Raw genomic sequence first — 19,702 nt, 5'->3', positions numbered from 1 at the left:
TTAGTGTCGCAGGTTATGGTTTTACTTGCTGGCTGTACCCTTGCAGTTTTTTTTTTTTTTTTAAGATTTATTTATTTTTAATTAGAAAGGTGGATATACAGAGAGGAGAGACAGAGAGGAAGATCTTCCATCCAATGGTTCACTCCTCAAGCAGCCGCAATGGCTGGAGCTGAGCCAATCCGAAGCTCCGAAGCCAGAAGCCAGGAAACTCTTCTGGGTCTCCTACGCGGGCGCAGGGTCCAAAAGTCTTGGGCTGTCCTCAACTGCTTTCCCAGGCTACAGGCAGGGAGCTGGATGGGAAGCAGGGCCGCTGGGATCAGAACCAGCGCCCACATGGGATCCCAGGCATTCAAGGCGAGGACTTGAACCGCTACACTATCGCGCTGGGCCCTGTACCCTTGTAGTTTTAAAAATTCTTTCCCCCGTAGTTTTTGACAAATTATATTTTTGCCTCAGAAGAACCTTGAACAGTAAATAGAGCTGATATGTCAACTAGATTTTATGAGAGAAAATGGAATTCAGAGAAATAATATTACTTGCCCAGGTTGTACAGTGGCTCAACACTGGAGCTGACAAACACCCAAAATACCACATAGGTGAGCTAATAGGTTGTGAAATAGTTTATACCTGTGAAGTTTGTAATTTTTGAACAAAAGAAAGACTGTGAAGTGAAGAGCTTAAATCCCTGTTTTTGGTTATCATTTTCTGCTGCTTCTTGCTTTTGCTTGGCTAATTTGGGCTTGATTGCCTAGGATACTGTGGCCTCTCCATTCCCTAACCCCCTGTTCTGTAGACAATTCTTCCTTCTTATGCAAATATGCTGTCCCAAATGAGTAGTAAGAGAAAGCATTTTGGGGATGTAGCGACTGGGAGAGTTAGAGCGGAGGGGAGGGGTGGGGGCCCATCAGTGGAGGCTCTAGATCAGTCCCATAGCTGTGGCCATGTAAATGTGGATTTATTGCTGTGTTCTCTAAGTAAGGACTTCCAAAATGTCTTCAGCAATTGGCAATCCACAGGAGACTCATCGTCCTTGAGGACATGGGGCAACTTATTAGCTCATTAAAAAAAAAATTCTGCCTTAGAACCAAGCCTTTGATCCACCTGCAGGGGACGGTGTCAAGACCTTGTGAGGTAGAGCAGTTTCCAAGAGAGAAGGGAAACCCGAATTAAGATGAGCAGGTTTCCTTTTGGGACATTGCTATGGCAACATAGTGTCTATAAAGTGAATGGGAAGCAGAAGTGGTCATCAGATTGTCCCATAGAATTGGCCAGTGAGAATGATTTTTATTCTCTTGGACTAACAATGTCATGTAAGTAGTTAGGAATCAGCTGAGAAACTGCGGGTAGTATTGCATATATATATATATATATATATATATATTTTTTTTTTTTTTTTTTTTTTTAAGAGTTCTTATTTTGGCAATAAAGAAAAGGTAGCAAGAAATCTTGGTTTGGGGATGATGATGGCTGGCAAGATGCACATGTAATAAGATGTTTGCTCTGTTAACTGTGGCTTCCTGTCTCCTCAGCTCAGGCCCTCTCTGGAAAGCTCATCTTTCTCTGAATAATCTGTGTACTCTTGGACTGCACTGTTTCTGTCCCTCGAAGCTCTTACCTTGACTAGCATATTATCTGTCTACTTTGCTTCACTCGTCTTTCTGCCCTGACTTGAAAGCAAGGCTTTTGTTTGTCCACCTACGCCACCCCTTCCCTAGGGCCTAGGAGATTCGCCGTCATTGGTAAACATTTGTGCAGTGATGAACTGGAGCTCAGAGTTAAGTAAGGTGCCTAAGCATAAGAAAATGGCACTTGGGCTTAAAATCCTAAAACCCAGACCCCTTAAAAGCCGGTACTAGAATAATAGTCTCTTCTTTGAGGATTGTTGGACCCAGCGGCCCATCTCCCCACAATTGGCTGTGTAATTCCTGTAGTACAGCTAAGACAATGCTGTCAGGGTAAAACTCAGTCACTACAGGGGCCAGGTGGCGGTGTGGTAGGCTGAGCTTGCACTTTTGGCACCGGCATCCCATATGGGTTTAAGTTCTGGCTGCCCCTTTGCAGGTCCAGCTTCCAGCTTACAGACTGGGAGAGTAGTGGAAGATAGCCGGATTCTTTGGGCTCCTGAACCCATGTGGGAGACCCAGAGGAGGCTCCTGGCTCCTGGCTCCTGGCTTTGGATCGGGCCAGACTGGCTCAGCCCTAGCCAGTGTGGCTATTTAGGGAGTGAACCAGTGATGGAAAATCTGTCTCTTTCTCTTTCTGTAACCTTCTCTTTCTGTAACTTGGCTTTTCAAATAAACATAACATAAATCTAAAAAAAATTCAGCCATTACTCCAGGCTGAAGGGCAACACAGGTGAAATGAGCCCAGAGCAACTTGGAGATACGTGATGGAGGGATTTGAGCTTATTCTCCTGGGTGCTGGGTGGCTCAAGCTCAGGGGCTGCTGCCTGGAGGCCCCTCCTGTGTCATCTCTGAAGGGAGCATGGTGGCCTGTCAATCACGTCAAGTGGGGCAGGCCATGTCCTGTCTGAGGGACTGTCCCACTGCCACCAGGGCCCAGGCTGTCCCAGTGTTTGGAGCCTGGTGCCTCTGGCTGAGATCAGGAAGGTGTGAGGCAGACTGCTTTCCCCAGTATCTTGCTCCTGCTATCCTGATGCAAACATTTCCCTTCAGGACTGTCCCTGGCCTTTAGCTGGACTCCTCAGTGTGTGTGTGTGTGTGTGTGTGTGTGTGTGTGTGTGTGTGTGTGTGAACAGTCCATGGTGAGTTGTCATGCCACAGTCCAGGGTGACTTGGTTGGTTCTCTTCCACCTTGTAGCCTCTGCCCATCTGGAACACATGACTCCTGGTGTCACTACGACAGGGAGAGGCAGAGATGAGGAGGCTGCAGTGGCTCTTGGAGCATTGCCTTGAAGGTGATACCTAACATTCCTGCTGAACTTGGGTGTCATCAGTCACAGGGTTCCACACAACTGCAAAGGAGCCTGGGGAGGCGGCAGTGTAGAAGAGGGGCACGTGGCACTTGGGAAACACAAGCTCTCTCTGCTCTAGGTGTATTAGGGGAACTCAGGGACAGGCATCTGTCCTGGCAGTTAAGATGCCTGTGTGCAGTGTCACAGTGTAGACTCAACATCTGGCTCCGGACTCTAGCTTACTGCCAGTGAAGACCCCAGGAGACAGTGAAGATGGCTTGGGGAGTGAGGGGTAGAGTTCCCAGTTCCCAGCCCTGGCTCTGGCCCTGGCCCTGGCCCAGGAATGGACATTGTGAACACTGGAGAAATGAACCAGTGATTGGGTGCTCTTGTCTCTGCCTCTCAAATGAAAAAAAAAAAAAAAAAGAATAGTCAGGAAAAGTTCAACGGAACTGATCATGTTTTGCCTACTTCATAGTTTTGCCAAGGCTGGACATTGAGTCTAAAAAATATCTGTAAAGTTGGTTCAAATTTGGTGCCACCAAGTCATCTAGAAATTAACTTAGTGAGACAACTGAGGCTTTTCCCCCATTAACAGGTGTGTATTTCACTTAGGTCTCCCTTAGGTAATATAGTCTTTGCTGTGTTCTTTATTATTTTTATTTTATGTGTTACATTAATTAGTCTAGAAATGGAAATTTTGGTTCCACAGTATTTTACATTTTAGCCCTCTTTGATTTGCCTCAAATACGGTCTTTTTTTGTGTGTGTGGGCAATGGGGTTGTCTCCAGATGGAATATGTTTGAGTAGGAGTTGGTGAATGCCACCAGATTTGTTAAACAGTCTGTATTAATTGGCTGGTTTCTGTCAGTTTCATTTCCAGGAAGAGAATCCAAGACCTTTCTAGGCCTAAAAGACAATGGGGAACACCAGACAGGTAAGGCAGCATTACCGGTCCTGTGTTTACCACACAAAGTGGTTAACTGTGGCTCTTACCTGCTCATCAACCCTGTGGCTGTTTTGACCCAGTCGGATTCCATGAACTATTGTCAGCTAAGCTGACTCAGCACATGGAAGGCTAACCTTGCCTGCTGGTTCTCCAATTTGTCTGCATTCTGGAATCACCCAGCAAGCTTAACCACCAACTGCTGTAGGATCCCATCCCCGGACATCCTGTTTTAACTGGTCTGCAGTGCAGGCTGGGCTTTGGGAGTTCAGATCTCCCCAGATGATTCTAATGCACAGACAGGGTAAAGAGTGTGTCCCAGGGTAGCATGCCACACTTCCTTGAAAACTTATTTATTTGAAAGGCAGAGTTACAGTTCAAGGGGTTGGGGCAGAGATACAAGAGACTCTTGGTAGATCTGTCTGTTGTTTCATTTCCCAAGTGGTTGCAATAACTGAGGCTGGGCCAGACTGAAACCAGGAGCCTGAAACTCCATCTGGCTCTCCGATCTGGGTGAAAGGGGCCCAGGTACCTGGGCTATGTTTTCCCAGGTGCATAAGCAGGGAGCTGGATGGGAAGTAGAGCAGCCAGGACTTGAACTAGTGCTTATAAAGGGACCAGCGTTGCAGATGGGTACTGTTGGCTAAGATTGTGGAGGATCTTGCAAAGCATAGGAAGGCCTTTGGACTTGATCCTCAAGTCACCAGAAACTTTTGAAGCATCTTGAACAAACAGGTGACTTGACCAGATTTGCATTTGGAAAAATCACTGACAGTGGGTGGAGAAAGGGCATCCACGACGGGAAATGCAGAGCTGAGCAACTGGCAGATTGGAGACATACGGAAATAGAAGCAAGCAGAAGGTAAGGGCTGGGGTATGTGAGTAAGTGGAAGCCTGTCTAAGTAACTCAAGATTCTATTTAGTTTACTTGAAAGTTAGTTCCAGGGAGAGATCTTCCATCCACTGGGTCATTCTCCAGATGATCGTAGTGGCCAGAGCTGAAGTAGTCCAGAGCAGGGATCCAGGAACGTCTCCCAGGTCTCCCACTTAGGTGCGATGGGCCCTCCTCTGCTGCTTTCCTGGGCCATAAGCAGGAAGCTGGATGGGAAGTGGAGCAGCCAGGACACTAACCAGTGCCCATGTGGGATGCTGGCACCACAGACTGAAGACTAACTAGCTACACCATAGTGCCAACACCTAAGTAACTTTTAATATCAGAAAAATAAAACTCCTAAATCCTTTCACAACATATACATGTAATATCAGAGGGTTTTTTTTAATCATTTTAAGCTAAAGGTTCTTTTTTTTTTTTTAAGATTTTATTATTATTGGAAAGCCGGATATACAGAGAGGAGGAGAGACAGAGGAAGATCTTCCGTCCGATGATTCACTCCCCAAGTGAGCCGCAACGGGCTGGTGCACGTCGATCCGATGCCAGGAACCAGGAACCTCTTCCGGGTCTCCCACGCGGGTGCAGGGTCCCAAGGCCTTGGGCCGTCCTCGACTGCTTTCCCAGGCCACAAGCAGGGAGCTGGATGGGAAGTGGAGCTGCCGGGATTAGAACCGGCGCCCATATGGGATCCCGGGGCGTTCAAGGCGAGGACTTTAGCCGCTAGGCCACGCCGCCGGGCCCCAAGCTAAAGGTTCTTTATCATGAGATATATGGCTTTAAACTTGGCTCGAGTTGAATTTATAATCCCCATGACTTCACTATATACATGTAACAAAGGAGTGGGTGTGGTTTGTAGAAGTGGAACATAGGGTCCCAGCGGCATGGCCTAGCAGCTAAAGTCCTCGCCTTGAACGCCCCGGGATCCCATATGGGCGCCGGTTCTAATCCCGGCAGCTCCACTTCCCATCCAGCTCCCTGCTTGTGGCCTGGGAAAGCAGTCGAGGACGGCCCAAGGCTTTGGGACCCTGCACCCGCGTGGGAGACCCGGAAGAGGTTCCTGGTTCCTGGCATCAGATCGACGTGCACCGGCCCGTTGCGGCTCACTTGGGGAGTGAATCATCGGATGGAAGATCTTCCTCTCTGTCTCTCCTCCTCTCTGTATATCTGACTTTCCAATATCACTTGGGGAGTGAATCATCGGATGGAAGATCTTCCTCTCTGTCTCTCCTCCTCTCTGTATATCTGACTTTCCAATAAAATAAATAAATCTTTTTTAAAAAAAGAAGTGGAACATAGGCCTACTGTATGTTGATTTCTTGGCTTGTTCGTGGCAGTGTACAACACAGTACAAGGCATGTGCCCGGTGAGCATTAATGCAGGTCTGGAAGACAGCAGCCAGAGAAGCAGTTTCAATACTGTCATCCAATTATTCTACAACAATTAGCATTATAGCATTATATACCTTCAAGGCAACATTTAGAAACTGTTTTTTAAAAGATTAGTTTATTTGACAGGCAGAGTTACAGAGCAAAGGAGAGAGGTCTTTCATCCGCTGATTGATCCTCATGGCCACCATGGCCAGGGTTGGGCTAGGCTGAAGCCAGGAGCCTGTAATCCTTCCTGCTCTCCCATTTGGGTAGCAGGGATCCATATTTACTGGACCATATGTACTGCCTTTAAGGCACATTACAGGGGACTGAATGGGAAGTGGAGCAGCTGGGATTTGAACTGATGCCCATGTGGGATACATGCTTTATAGGTGGTAGCTTAACCTGATGTATCACAATGCCGGCTCCAAGGTAACATTTTCACACTGAACAAAATTCAAATTATTTCTAATAATGCTGCTGGCTAATGTTTAGAGAGCCATTTGCAGAAAAATGATATAAAAAATATAGGCAAAGTTGAAAGAATGAAAACCTGGGCCGTTTAAAGGGGCTGGCCAGTGAACTGACATGTGATTATGTGCAGTGTTGGGTTACACAGGCTGAGACCGCCCAAACATGTGTCCTCCACCCAGCCTCCCAGGGTTGCATAACCACTTCCCACACAAGCACACCTGGGTAAGACTTGGTTCTTCCTGCCTCCCCTGTGACCCCAGCATGTTTCTGGCCCTCCGAGCCTCTTCAGCTTTCCTTTCGGAAGTCTTTTCAGGTGGATCTGGCACTCATTTCTCATTTTCTGACTATCTTGCAGAGGAACCCTGGGCATTTCACGAACCTTGAGATTGCTAGCACTCTGCCTGGGAGCACAGTGCCTTCTGACCATCAGTTGCATGGTTAATTACACAAGGGCACCAACAGAACCACCTGCTCTCTAACAGTATTAAAGCATTCGGCTTTTGTTCTTATTTTAGCTGACAAACTTAATCCACATCTGATGCCTGGAAATTGCAGAAATTTTGTGATGTCCAGAGCTGTGTCTAGGATGCGCGTTCATGCATCAGCTAAGGGCTTACCATTTTGTCTGTGTGCTTTTGAATAGGAAGCTGTTTTGGGGTAATCAGGATCCTATTCGTCCTGTTTCCAGGAGTGCATTGGCAGCTCAGCTCACCCACAGGCTTGAGGATCTCTCTCAGCCCAAGAAGCTCTCCCAGCACTATGTGCCAAACAGGTGTGTGTCAGTGTCTTCAGGCCGCTTTGTCACGAGGGTCTAGGGGAACGGGAACCTAGGCCTGAACCAGAATTGTTCGCTCTGTAGTCAGAAGTGGACTGAGATGTCTTTATGTTTCCAACCTTATGTTATGGTAAAACCCTGCAAGACTTAACACATTTGAAAGGCCAAACAAAACAGAGACAGAAAGGTGGGTTGGGGGAGGATGAGCAGAGAGAGAGGTAGAGAGAGAGAGAGATCTCCCGTCTCCTGGTTCATTCCCTGAATGGCCACAACAGCCAGGACTGGGCCAAGCTGAAGCCAGGAGCTTTTCCCATGTCTCACACGTGGGTGGCAAGCACTCAAGTACTGGGACTGTCATCTCCTGCTTCCAGTTAGTCATGTTACCAGGGATCCGGATCAGAAGCAGATTAGCCAGGACTCCCGTGCACATCCCAAATGGCGGCTTAACCTGCTGCACCTTGACCCCAGCCCTGGAGGAACTCCTCCAGCGCAAGTTCCATTGAGCTGTTGCGGGCTTGTATTAGCTCTTGTAGACTTGTAGACTTGTGCTGTCTTACAGTGCTTGTGAGGAGTTTGCTGACTATTTTTTTTTTTTTTTGAATGAGAGAGAGTTTCCATCTGGTGGCTCACTCCCCGAATGACTGCACCAGCCAGGGCCAGGCCCAGGCCGGAAGCCCCACTGGCCTTGCTGCGTGGGTGGAAGGCCTCAGGTACTTGATCATTCTCTGCTGCTTCCCAGGTGCGTTGGCGGGGAGCTGGAGCAGAAGTGGAGTCACTGGTACTCAAATCGGGGCTGAAAATGAGATGGAGTTGTGCCAGGCTGCGGTTTACCATGCTACGCCCCAGGCCCGCCTGAGCATTCTAACCACCACTGGACCAGACATGGGCCCTTCTATCATGAGACGGGGTATCTGGTCTCCCTGATATAAGCATGTGTTTGTCTCTCTCCTTTGAGTTCTATCAGCTTTCGTTTAATGTGCTTCGTAGTTCTGTCTTTAGATGTGTGCATGTTTAAAATAACATCCTCTTGGAAGCCAGGAGCCAGGAACGTCTTCTGGATCTCCCATGAGAGTACAGGGTCCCAAGGCTTTGGGCCATTCTCTACTGCCTTCCCAGGCCACAAGCCGGGAGCTGGAAGGGAAGTGGAGCAGTTGGGACATGAACTGGTGCCCATATGAGATCCTGTCGCATGCAAGGCGAGGATTTAGCCACTAGGCTATTACGCTGGGCCCCACTGTGGCAATTTGAACCAATATTTATTCTATTCACTTTTTTTTTGTTCCTGCAGGGATCAATATTACTATAGCTGTGGAAGAGCATCTGTGATTTGGAAGATCTCTCCTCCTGCCTTGTTTTCCCAACCTTCTAGAAGGATCCAGAGGCTGTCCCAACCCAATAGGTTCAAAATACAGTATCTGCTGGACAGGTAGAGTGTGCGGGACTCTGAGTTCAGATCTTGTTGGGTTAGGATTACAGTGCCGTGACTCGGGCCTCAGGATGTGCCGTTTCATCAGTGGGAGTCTGCTCGCTTCCCGGAGCATCAGGTGAAAACACAGAACATTTGCAGCAGTTTTGGGGAACCAGATAATCATCCTCCATAGTTATAATCTATGTAACTCGGAAAATTGTTAAGAGAAATGGTATCTTTGGCACAGAGAAAAAACAGGGACACTGTGTGCAACTGCTTCTAATGTTGGCATCTGAATGAAGAACAAGAGAAGCCGGTCCAGTGACTTTAACTGGATCCTAGACCCTAGAAGTTGGACAAAAGATTTGCAGGCAGCAGGTGTCCCCTGAGGACAGGAGAACCTTCTGGACTGTCCATCCAGACAGATGAGGATCTCTAGGAAAGGGGACTCCCATCTCACCCTAAACTCTGGAAGTTTTCAGGTGCAACCCGGAAGGTTGATTTCACATGGGTTTGAGGAAGAGCTTCCTACATTCAGCCAGAGATTGGCTGGGCACCTGGAGTCTTTCCCACCACAGACTTGAGCCCGGTGCCTCCCACCAAAGAGCTTCCTCTGCTTACCTGTAACACCAGAATTTGCTAACTTCAGAGATTATAGATTTATTTTATTATTTTATTGGAAAGTCAGATATACAGAGAGGAGGAGAGACAGAGAGAGAGAGAGAGAGATCTTCCGTCTGCTGATTCACTCCCCAAGCAGCTGCAATGGCCAGAGCTGTACCGATCAGAAGCCAGGAGCCTGGTGCCTCTTCCGGGTCTCCCACATGGGTGCAGGGTCCCAAGGCTTTGGGCCATCCTTGATTGCTTCCCCAGGCCACAAGCAGGGAGAAGAATGGGAAGTGGGGCCACCAGGATTAGAACCTGTGTCCATAAGGGATCCCAGCAGTGCAAGGTGAGGACTTTAGCTGCTAGGCTACTGTACCAGGCCCATGATTATAAACAGAAGAATACTTTATCTGCTGCCACTGTTTGAGGGACCTGAGTTTGACATTTCACAGAAATGAAACTCTTGTATTTTTAAGTTTGCATCCCTGGTTTTGTACCAGATTCTTGTGCCACTGAACACGCCTGTGGTTTTTGTTGGCATAAAATCTGTACTATGATACAGTACTTTAAAACGGAAAACTTCCCAGGAGCTGTTTAAGTACAAAGCATAGGTTTTCCTTGGACTACATGGTCTGACTTTCTGACTTTTATGAGTTATACATTCACTTCTCATCATTTTCTTTGGCTTTGGGAGAACAGCTTTGTCTGTGATCTTCCATGAACTGGAAATAGACAGCTGAGCCAGTTAGAGCTGTGTGAGAGGAAAGGGCAGGTGCTCTGACATAAATGCACCCCACGAGGTTGGGCTTCATGGTATGTTCTGGATGATTCCCTGGAGGGGCTCCACTACAGGTCCGAGCAAACCTGAAGACAGGTTGGCCGAGGTGATCCAGTCTGAGGAATAGAATGGGAGAGAACTGGACTCTAGAGAACCTGACAGAGCTTTGCAGCACCAGAGAGGTTCAACACACTCACGATGGGGATCCCCTAGGAGAGGGGAAGACAACGGGGGAAAGAAACATTAGAAGCAGAAGCAGCCCCAGACATCGCAAACATGATGGCAAATGGTACACATGCCCAAACTGCAGACATGAAACACTCAGAGGGCCACACGTTGAAACATCATCATTTTACTGTTTTAGGTAAGCAGAGAAAATGTTCAAAGCAACACGAGAAGTGACTTGTTGCTTGGAGGTCCTGCCTTGTAAGAAGGGATTCCTTGCGGCGTGTGTGGGCCTGTGCCTTGTTCTGATCGGGCTGCTTACACCCCGTACCGGGGTGTAGGTGTCGGAGTCCCAGCTCTGCACCCAGCTCCAGCTCCCTCCTAACGTGCAGCCCTGGAGGCGCTCAGGTGATGGTTCAGGAGGTGGAGTGACACCTGTGTGAGAGATCTGGGTCCAGTCCCAGGCCTCGGCTTCCGCCTGGCTCGGCACTTGTGGGTATTTAGGGAATGAAGCAGCAGCTAGATCTGCCTATGTCTGTTCCAGCTCTGTTTTTTTGTGTATCTCTGTCTTCAAAGAAGTAAACATAAACAGAAATAAATCATCTCCAAACTGTAGTTATTTATTTGAGGGGCAGAAAAGACAGGAGCCCGTCCACTTCAAAGTGTGCTAGCAGAGGAGACTGGCCGTGGTTCTCAGTGGTGGACTGACAGGTTTTTCTTTTCTTATAAGTATTTTAGAAATTATTTTAATTTTTTAAAGATTTATTTATTTTATTACAAAGTCAGATATACAGAGAGGAGGAGAGACAGAGAGGAAGATCTTCCGTCCAATGATTCACTCCCCAAGTGAGCCGCAACGGCCGGTGCTGCGCCGATCCGAAGCCAGGAACCAGGAACCTCTTCCGGGTCTCCCACGCGGGTGCAAGGTCCCAATGCATTGGGCTGTCCTCGACTGCTTTCCCAGGCCACAAGCAGGGAGCTGGATGGGAAGTGGAGCTGCCGGGATTAGAACCGGCGCCCATATGGGATCCCGGGGCTTTCAAGGCGAAGACTTTAGCCGCTAGGCCATCTTGCCGGGCCCTATTTTAATTTTTTTGAAAAGTAGAGAATACACATAAAGAGAACGAATAAAGGAGACTGAAACAAACACACCGAGGTCATCTGTTTGATGATTTACTGCCCTGTTGCCCACAACAGCCGGTGCTGGGACAGCTAGAAGCAAGGAGCCTGGAACTCAGTCCAGTTATCCCATCAGGGGGACAGGGACCCAGCGACCTGAGCCACCACTGGTGCTCTAGGGTGGGTGCATGCGTCAGGGGTCCCAGGCTGTGTCTTACCTGCTCTGGCAAACACCAGGCCACCCCCACATCTCCCTCCAACCCTGGTGGCTAGAATTTTCATCTCAGAATTTTAATATGAGATTGATGTAGGAGTGGAGGTATTTTTCAACCATAGGTCACAGCCTATTATTAAGGGATCATGAAATCAGTATCAGCATTTTTCTTAATCACATCAAATTAAAATTTTTCAAGCAGAGTATGTGATATTGGGAGAATATTATTTCATGATCATTTTGTTTCATGTATACACACACCTCCTGCATCTCCACATCAGCTATACTTCTATGGATTATTATAGAATTTTCCAGAAACACCAGCCTGGTAAAAAAAAAAATGATAAAGCTGGTGGAAAAAGGTGTTCCTAAGATAGGAAATGCCCAACTAATTGCTTAGAGGTTGCTTGTAGCGATGAAAGCTCCCGTTCCTGTGTCCAGGAGGTGTAACATGTCACGTGTCCATTTGCATGCAGGCCCTTCAGCGACTTCTCCACAATGAGAGATTCTCTCCGAATCTCTGATCCCTCGCCCCGGATTTTACGACTCTCCATAGCCAAAGGCACCAACCCAGACTACCTTCCTCCAAAAGATGTAAGTGTGCCCTCCTGGAAGGGCCGTTGCCATGGACACTCGCACACACGACCCTCTTGTTTCTAGGCACGCATCTTGCTGCTTGCGCGTTTCCCCCTCCCGTGCAGTGAACTTTTCTGATTGCCGCCCCTTGTCTCACTGATCGAGTAGGGTCGGATCCGAGGAGCAGAGGCATTGTGAATGATGTGGAATAAGGGGCGAGGTACTGGGGTTCCGTGTTAAGCAGCTGTGGGGGCTGTGGTGATGTCTCAGGAAGCCCTTGGCGGTGGGGACTTGGGACTGGTTCTGGTTCTGGACGTGAGGAGTGGCAGGGAGAGGGCTGCAGTTCTTCAGGCCACTTGGGCAAGGGGAGTGCAGCCTCTTCAGCGCAGGGGCGGCTCATGTCACCAGCGAGGGGCCAGCAGGTTGGAGGTGTTGGGTGTCCTTGTCCTCGTAGAAGTCTGCCTGTAACCCTCAGCGCTAATACAAGGAACCCATCCTAAAGGCTCTCATGTATTTGTTGCTTTGTGCCACCAAACTGCCCCCAATCTTAGAGGCATCAAACACATCCCATTTTAATATGCTCATGGGTTTTGTGAGTCAGAAATTCTGACAGGGCTGCAGGCATCCCTTGTCTCTGCCCCATACGGTCTGGGGCCTCCGAATGGGAGAGACTAGAACCTTCTGGATGTTCCTTCTGACTTGGCTTGGCTTGGGCTGCTGTAACCTAACAGAATAGGCTGCATGGTTCAAACAAGGCACATTTTGTTCCTATTTCGTAGTTGTAGAGGTCAGGAAGGCTGAGACTAAAGTGCTGGTAGATTCAGGTCTTGGTGAAGGCCCACGAGCTGCCACGTCCATGGCCACCATCCCCCTACTGGCCTTGTGTCCATCTGCATTTAATTGCCTCCCGAAGGTTCTGCCCCCTAAAGTCATCACACCGGTGACTGGGGTTTCCTTTTGAGACGAGGGGACACAGACATGCCAGTTCAATGCACATGTTTCGTTCTTGTGCTTAGAGTTCTGGCAGTTTATAATCACCAGCTAAGAGTCCTGATGTCTGCTTTGGTTTCCTGTTTTAGATGATTAAGTACCTTGAAATGATTGAAACTGCGTTTGTCAATATATCACCTCTTACAAGCATCAGATAATTTAATCATTTGCCTGTAGGCCTACAGCCCCTTCTAAGTTGAAAACTATACCCCTTCAGGAGGGAGTTGTGCTTAATCACACTTTATTGTATCTTACATAATACAATCGATTAAGGAATATTTATAAAATGTATTGAGCACTCCTTGATTTCCTTTTAAATTATAAGCCTTAACAGAAAGCGGTGGTCATTGTGTATTTCTTTCATGCTCCCAGTGTGACAAGGCACAAACCTTATGTCCCAAGAAATGCTCTCAGTGCTTAACTAGTATGCCACAATGCCTTTCAGACAGGCAGTAACTTGGACTTGAACGCCAGCTCCGCCCTCACCAACAAAGGAGACCAATCAGTGACTGCCTCTCAGCGCCTTGTTTCTGCATTAGTAATGTGGAGGTCATCACTTAGTCACAGCCGATCAATAGGTACAAAAGCCTGTCAGTGTTCAACAACGCAAGAAGGGATGCAGAAAATACCTCAGGCTCCTTCCCATCCTGAGCTCAAGGCCTAGTTTATATTTATGATTATTGATTGTATTTCCCCCTTCAAAATCTTATGGTAAGTTTTAAAATGCAAGTCATCTAAGTAGAAAGCCATGCACTTTGCACAGTTCCTCGGCGTGGCTCGTGTGGAACCTACGGACCTGCCTGTCTGCCTGAGGCTGATGTCTTCCTGTTGCCCTCAGTTGGGAGCAAGTCCCCTGATTTCTTTTCAAGTGAGTTTTGAAACTATGAGCTCTATCCCAAAGGGCGAGAAGCATGAAGGGCAGCGCCCGGTCTCCTGCTGCCATCCCTCTCGGGGCCAGGTCGGGCCCTGCATCTGGGCTGGTCACGGCGGCATTGCTGGTCATCTCCTCCCTCCACACCCCTAATCGCGAAGCTCCCAGAAAGCCGGCTTGGAGGCTGCCCTCTGCCCTGAGAAGTGCCCTGAGAAGTGGCGCTTCCTCCTCTTGACCTTGACCCTGTTATTTGCTACAGCTCTGGGCTTTCTTTTTCCCTCCTAGATTAAAACCAAGATACCAATTTCTACCCTGCATGCAATTGCAACTCCAAGAATTGTAGACCTGGCGCACCCGAGGAGGAAGCTGGAGGGGCTGTGCTGCGAGCGGGAGCCCAGCGAGAGGCCCATCCGCCCAGTAAGCCCCTAATGGCCGGCACTCTTGGCTTGGCCCTGGGACTGCTTTGCTCCCACAGAGCAGTGCTGCAGCAGTGCCAAGGCTGCGAGGAACTTGAAGTTGGAGGGAGCAAGGTGGCGGGGGGCCTGTGGGGTGTGACAGGTGCTGCTCAGGTGTGTTGTGATGACTAATGGCAGGTAAGCATCCGGGACATTCTGTGGCCCCCCTCCTTCCAATGTGGTGTCTGCTGCCAGTCCTCTCTGTCTCTCCTCCTCTCTGTATATCTGACTTTGTAATACAAATAAGTAAATCTTAAAAAAAAAAGAAAGAAAGAAAACAAAAGAAAAAGGGGAGAGGAGGCTAGTACCGTGGCATAGCCAGTAAAGCCTCTGCCTGCAGTGCTGGCATCCTCTATGAGCAGCGGTTAGTCCTTGCTGCTCTACTTTCAAATCTAACTCCCTGCCTGCCTGAGAAAGCAACAGAGGATGGCCCAAAGCCTTGGGACCCTGCACCCACACGGGAGACTTGGAAGGGGCTCCACACTACTGGCTTCAGATCAGCTCAGCTCTGGCTGTTGCAGGCCTGTGGGAAGTGAGCCACCAGATAAACATCTTTATGTTTCTCCTTCACTCTGTAAATCTGCCTTTACAATGAAAATAAATCTTAAAAACAATAAAAGACAAGAAGTCCTTAGGAAAGAGTGATGGCACTGCAGAGGGACTCCTGTGGCCTGAGGCCGCACTGCTGGGAGCTGTACGGAGCCCAGAGCCCGGGGCTGTGTGTGGGCTGCTGTCCCCCTAACTCGTGGAGCGCCAACAAAGCACAGTGGCTGGATGTCTTCGTTTGTATTTTAGTAACAAAGCAACACGACAAAGGCTCTGGACGGATGTGGCTGTCAAAGTGAAACTCATCTGTGGCAGGCGGCCCTCACTTCTTTAGCCAGTGCCAGAGACTGGTCCAACTCTTGACGAACATTCGAGAACCAGGCAGAGGGGAGAGGTTTTCAGACTAAATTACCAAGTGCCAAGGGTCCTGAGAAAAAAGGGTGGATGAAGGGGCAGCCGGCGGACCATCTGTTTGGGGGTCATAGGCCACTAGGGGAGCCCGCGAGTCCATGATAGCAAAATGAGAAGCTGCAGCCGTGGGGCCAAGCACGGGGTGTTGTGCTCCCACTGGGGCTCCTGCCGACCAGTGTGAGGATGGATGGTGCAGGGCGGGCGTGGCAGCTGGTAGTCCCGGTGGGGAGGGCACGGCCGTCTACCGCATCACCCAGGCCATGTGGTGACCTCAGCAGGGCTACAGCTGTGGGGACAGTGAGTGGTGGAGTCTGGCAGCCACTAGTGTGTGTGTGCTTCCACCCTAGGTAGCCCCCGCCGCCCTGCTCGCCACGCCTAGCCCTCGGATTACAGCGCTAGCCAAGTCCAGGCCACTTCACCAGGAGTATCTACCGGCTCGCAGCGCGTGCTGGTCGGTATCCCACGCAGCTGCTCATTCCAAAGTGTCGCCCAGAATTCAGGTGCTCGCCAGCCCCAGTACAAGGTCAGTGCAGTGCAGGAAGGGCTGGGCTTGTGGGGAGAGGGAGGAGGGTGACCTGGAAAACCAGGGAGAGAGCAGGACAAGTCAGAAGGGTTCTGAAGTGCCTCCCTTCCTTGTCAGCTTTATCCTGAGAAACTGGGCATCGTGGCAGGGTCGGAGGCCTGGGATCAAACCTTTGCTCTAGCTCTGTCCAAACAGGCATGAAACGAGCTAGCTATAGTATGCTGGTGTGGTATGCTATGTGTTGCCATTGTGTAAGGAAAAAATGGCGCATTTGGCACCCTGTGCCATAACATCTCAGAAGCGCAGGCAGGAGCTGGTAGCCAGTGGGGACTGAGGGAGACTCATTCTTCATTGTCATGTACTTTTTCAAGAGTTTTGCATCACGTTCATACACGTAACACCTGTTTCAAATAAACCAGGGATATAGGCGGCAAGGAATCGGCCCCTCCTTTCTGTTTGTTTTTTTCCTGAACCTCACTTTGTACCATTGCCTCCAGGAGACACAGCTGGTTCACCCCTTTCGCCATCAGCAGGAGAAGCTGTGGCAGTATTGAGCAAAGGAGATGTGTGGGCTTTTATTAAGCCCCTTTTCAATGTTATCCTGTGTTTGTCTTTGAGCAAATTCAAGTTCACCATCAAAACTCAAAGCTACTCTCTGAGGGTTGAAGAAGGAAAGGGGGAAAAAGTTAGGCTGCCAGGACCCGGCTAAATTCTCACCGTACATGTGCTGGGGTCCTATGTGGGCATTGGTTCGTGTCAAGGTGGCCCCGCTTCCCATCCAGCTCCCTGCCTGTGGCCTGGGGAAGCAGTGGAGGACAGCCCAAAGCCTTGGGACCCTGTACCTGAGTGGGAGACCCAGAGGAAGCTCCTGGCTTCTGGCTTCAGATCAGCTCAGCTATCAGCTCCAGTTGTTGTGGCCACCTGGGGAGTGGGCCAGCAGATGGACATCTTTCTGTCTCTCCTTCTCTCTGTAAGTCTGCTTTTCTGATAAAAATAAATACACATTAAAAAATTAAAATGTTGCCAGGGTGGTACACATCAAAGATGTGATTTTTTAACCCCTATTCTGCCAGAGGACTGGGGGCCTGTTTTAACACTGCCAATATGATTGAAAAACTTCTAGAATGTATTTGCTGTGGAAGGAGCCAAAGCTATGGAATCAGACAGATATGCAAATCTCAATTTAGCCATAGACTGTCCCCCTTTTTATAAGATTTATTCATTTGAAAGTAAGAGAATATCCCATTCTCTGGTTCACTCCCCAAATGGCCACGACAGCCAAGGCTGAACAAGGCTGACCCCAGCTGCGTGAAACTCCATTCAGGTTTCCCACGTGGATGGCAGGAGCCCTTGCGCTCAGATCATGCTCTGTTCCCTTCCCAGGTGAGTTAGCAGGGAGCTGGAGTGGCAATGGAGTAGCCAGGCTGGGCCTGGAGCTGGTGCTCACATGGGTTGCTGGCATTGTGTGTGTGTGGGGGGGGTAGCAGCCCCTACTGCACCCCGACTCCATAAAGCAGTGTAACTTCTCTGGGCCTTTCTCTCCTGTCTAATAGGGACCCTGAAAATCGCCGTGTGGCAGTATGCCTGTCCATGCCGGGAGCAGGGGGACCTCAGTCTCATCTTCTCAGCTCCCCACTAAGGTCTGTCTCCCCTTTCTAGGTCACCAGTGCACATGGTGTATTATGATCCAGATGTCTTCAAAGTCAAGCCGCAGGCCTTGAAGGCACAGTGTTCTCCCAGGGTCCAGGAACTGGCACAACCTCTTACGCGCTAAGTCGACCAGACACCAGTCACCTGTGTCAAATGCAGAGAAAATACTTTACATAGCTCCCTACTCTGGGATGTCACTTCCTATAGACCCAATTCGGGCCCAAGAATGTGGGCCCTGGGGACCACCACTGTCATGGGCAGGTAGCCCAGTTACCCAGGATGGTATCTTGAGCCAATTCTGGAACCTCTGACACGCAAATAAAAGAAGACGAGAGCCTGCCGATGATCCTCCCTGTGTTGTGGCTGCCTTCTTGCCCTGGCGGAGCTGGGGAATGCTTTCTCGTACTGCGTGTGGGGTTCTTCTTTCCTGGGAAGCCCTGTCTTCCCGGATCCTGTGCTGTGAGCAGGGAATAGGCTGTGTACACCTCCCCTTGCCCTCAAGAGGAAAAAACGCTGAGTCGTGAGAGCTTTTCAGATCCATCGCGTTGATTTTTGTAACCTGAAGCTGAAATGCAGTCACATGTCCACTGCTCTCAGTGTCTTCCCTGATGCGACAGAGAGAGCAGAATGGCAGTGTGGTGCTCCTAATCCTGCGTGTTTCTGTGAGACTGCACCTGCCCCGCGCTTGTGTTTCACTCTTGCCATGCTTCAGTGTTTTATAAATCACAGCAACTCTCATGGGGATCTGCATGGATCGGCACAAACAGATGAATGAGTTCCCTACAAACTCTGTGTTGTGGACAGGTACCTACTCTCTTGTGGTTTTGAACTTGAGTTTCAGAATCTAACAGACCTGGTCGTGTGTCCTTCATGGATCATTCCTCAGGACTAATTTTTTTTAAGACAATAAAATTTAAAAGTTAATGCATTTATTTTATTTGATAAGAGAGGGAGGGTGACAGGGGAGAGAGAGAGAGGAAGGTAAATTTTTCCATCCACTGGTTCACGCCTCACATGTTTGCAACACCTGGGACTGGGCCAGGCTGAAGCCAGGAGCCCAGAACTCCATGTGGGTGGTAGGGCTCCGGCTACTTGAGTCACTGCTCACTGGTCCCCAAGGTACACATGAGCAGGAATTCGAAGCACCCTAGGATTTGAACCCAGGCCCTCTGAAATTGGGTGTGGGAGGACCAAGTAGCATCCTAACCACTCGCCAAATTCCCACCACCAATTATATGTGGTCGTAAGCAGATTTCCTTAACTCTGTGCCTTCGTTTTTCTTCTTTGTGTATAAATTGGGTTCCTACTGCATTGCTGTGAAGATCAAATGAGAAAATGTGGATAATAAAGTATGATGTTGAAACAAAAGTTGTTGAAAATGTTAACGGTGCTTGCCTCCTGGGGGTGGGGAGTGGCCTAGTCAGTGTCTGGGGAAAGGAGGGATCTTTTACATTACATGGATGTTTGCTGAGTGCCTTCACCTTGCCAGGCATTGTATAGGGTCCTGGAGGTAGCACGGAGTGCTGAAGGAGTCAGCACCGCTCCTGCTCTCGCGGCCTCTGCAGCCCATCGGGAGAGAGGAGTCCAATGCCAGTCACAGTAAACATGGAATGACAATGGCCAGTTCCATGCTGCAGTGCAAAGAGCTGGAGAATGGCCAGGCCACATATGCTGCAAGGACTCTGCCCTGCGACCCCGGCAGTGGTCAGACCAGAAAGCCAGACCATAGCCTGCCCCAGAGTCAGGGATGATGGGCAAGCCCCTCCACTGGGGCCTATGTTGGGCCTCTCCTTCCAACTCAGGACCAACCTAAACCACTCACAGGCGATGACTGGTCCCCATCAGCCCCTTCCCACTTCCCACTGCCCCCTGACACCACCTCCTGATCCAACTGCTCATGGGCTCCACCCAATGCAGCCTACCAAGATCAAGTTCCTCCCTCCGCATGCTCCTTTGGGTGGCCTTGGCCAGTTCCACCATGGTGTCCCTTGCCGGTGCAGGGCCTGACAGCTTTTGCTCCCC

The 19,702-nt window shown here is 49.4% G+C and overlaps 1 protein-coding gene across 3 annotated transcripts in view; it reads left to right on the top strand.

Annotated features, from left to right (window-relative positions):
* The window catches only part of SPMAP2L (sperm microtubule associated protein 2 like), a 38,432-nt gene extending 20,400 nt beyond the window's left edge, over nt 1-18,032 (top strand). The window contains exons 3-9 of one of the 3 annotated variants that reach the window (XM_058667272.1): nt 3,786-3,851; nt 7,282-7,365; nt 8,657-8,794; nt 12,135-12,252; nt 14,381-14,512; nt 15,855-16,030; nt 17,690-18,032. In XM_058667272.1, the coding sequence (XP_058523255.1) occupies nt 3,786-3,851; nt 7,282-7,365; nt 8,657-8,794; nt 12,135-12,252; nt 14,381-14,512; nt 15,855-16,030; nt 17,690-17,804 (829 nt within the window). In that variant the 3' untranslated portion in view covers nt 17,805-18,032. Of the gene's footprint in view, nt 1-3,785; nt 3,852-7,236; nt 7,366-8,656; nt 8,795-12,134; nt 12,253-14,380; nt 14,513-15,854; nt 16,031-17,689 lie in introns of all 3 variants that reach the window. The other 2 variants (XM_058667271.1, XM_058667273.1) reach the window with 2 other exon arrangements.
* The last annotated feature ends 1,670 nt before the right edge of the window (nt 18,033-19,702 follow it).

The sequence above is a fragment of the Ochotona princeps genome, chromosome 7, assembly GCF_030435755.1.
Source record: "Ochotona princeps isolate mOchPri1 chromosome 7, mOchPri1.hap1, whole genome shotgun sequence".
Taxonomy (NCBI): Eukaryota; Metazoa; Chordata; class Mammalia; order Lagomorpha; family Ochotonidae; genus Ochotona; species Ochotona princeps.
The sequence above is the reverse complement of the archived record's forward strand: the minus strand, read 5'-3'. Positions and strand labels throughout refer to the sequence as shown.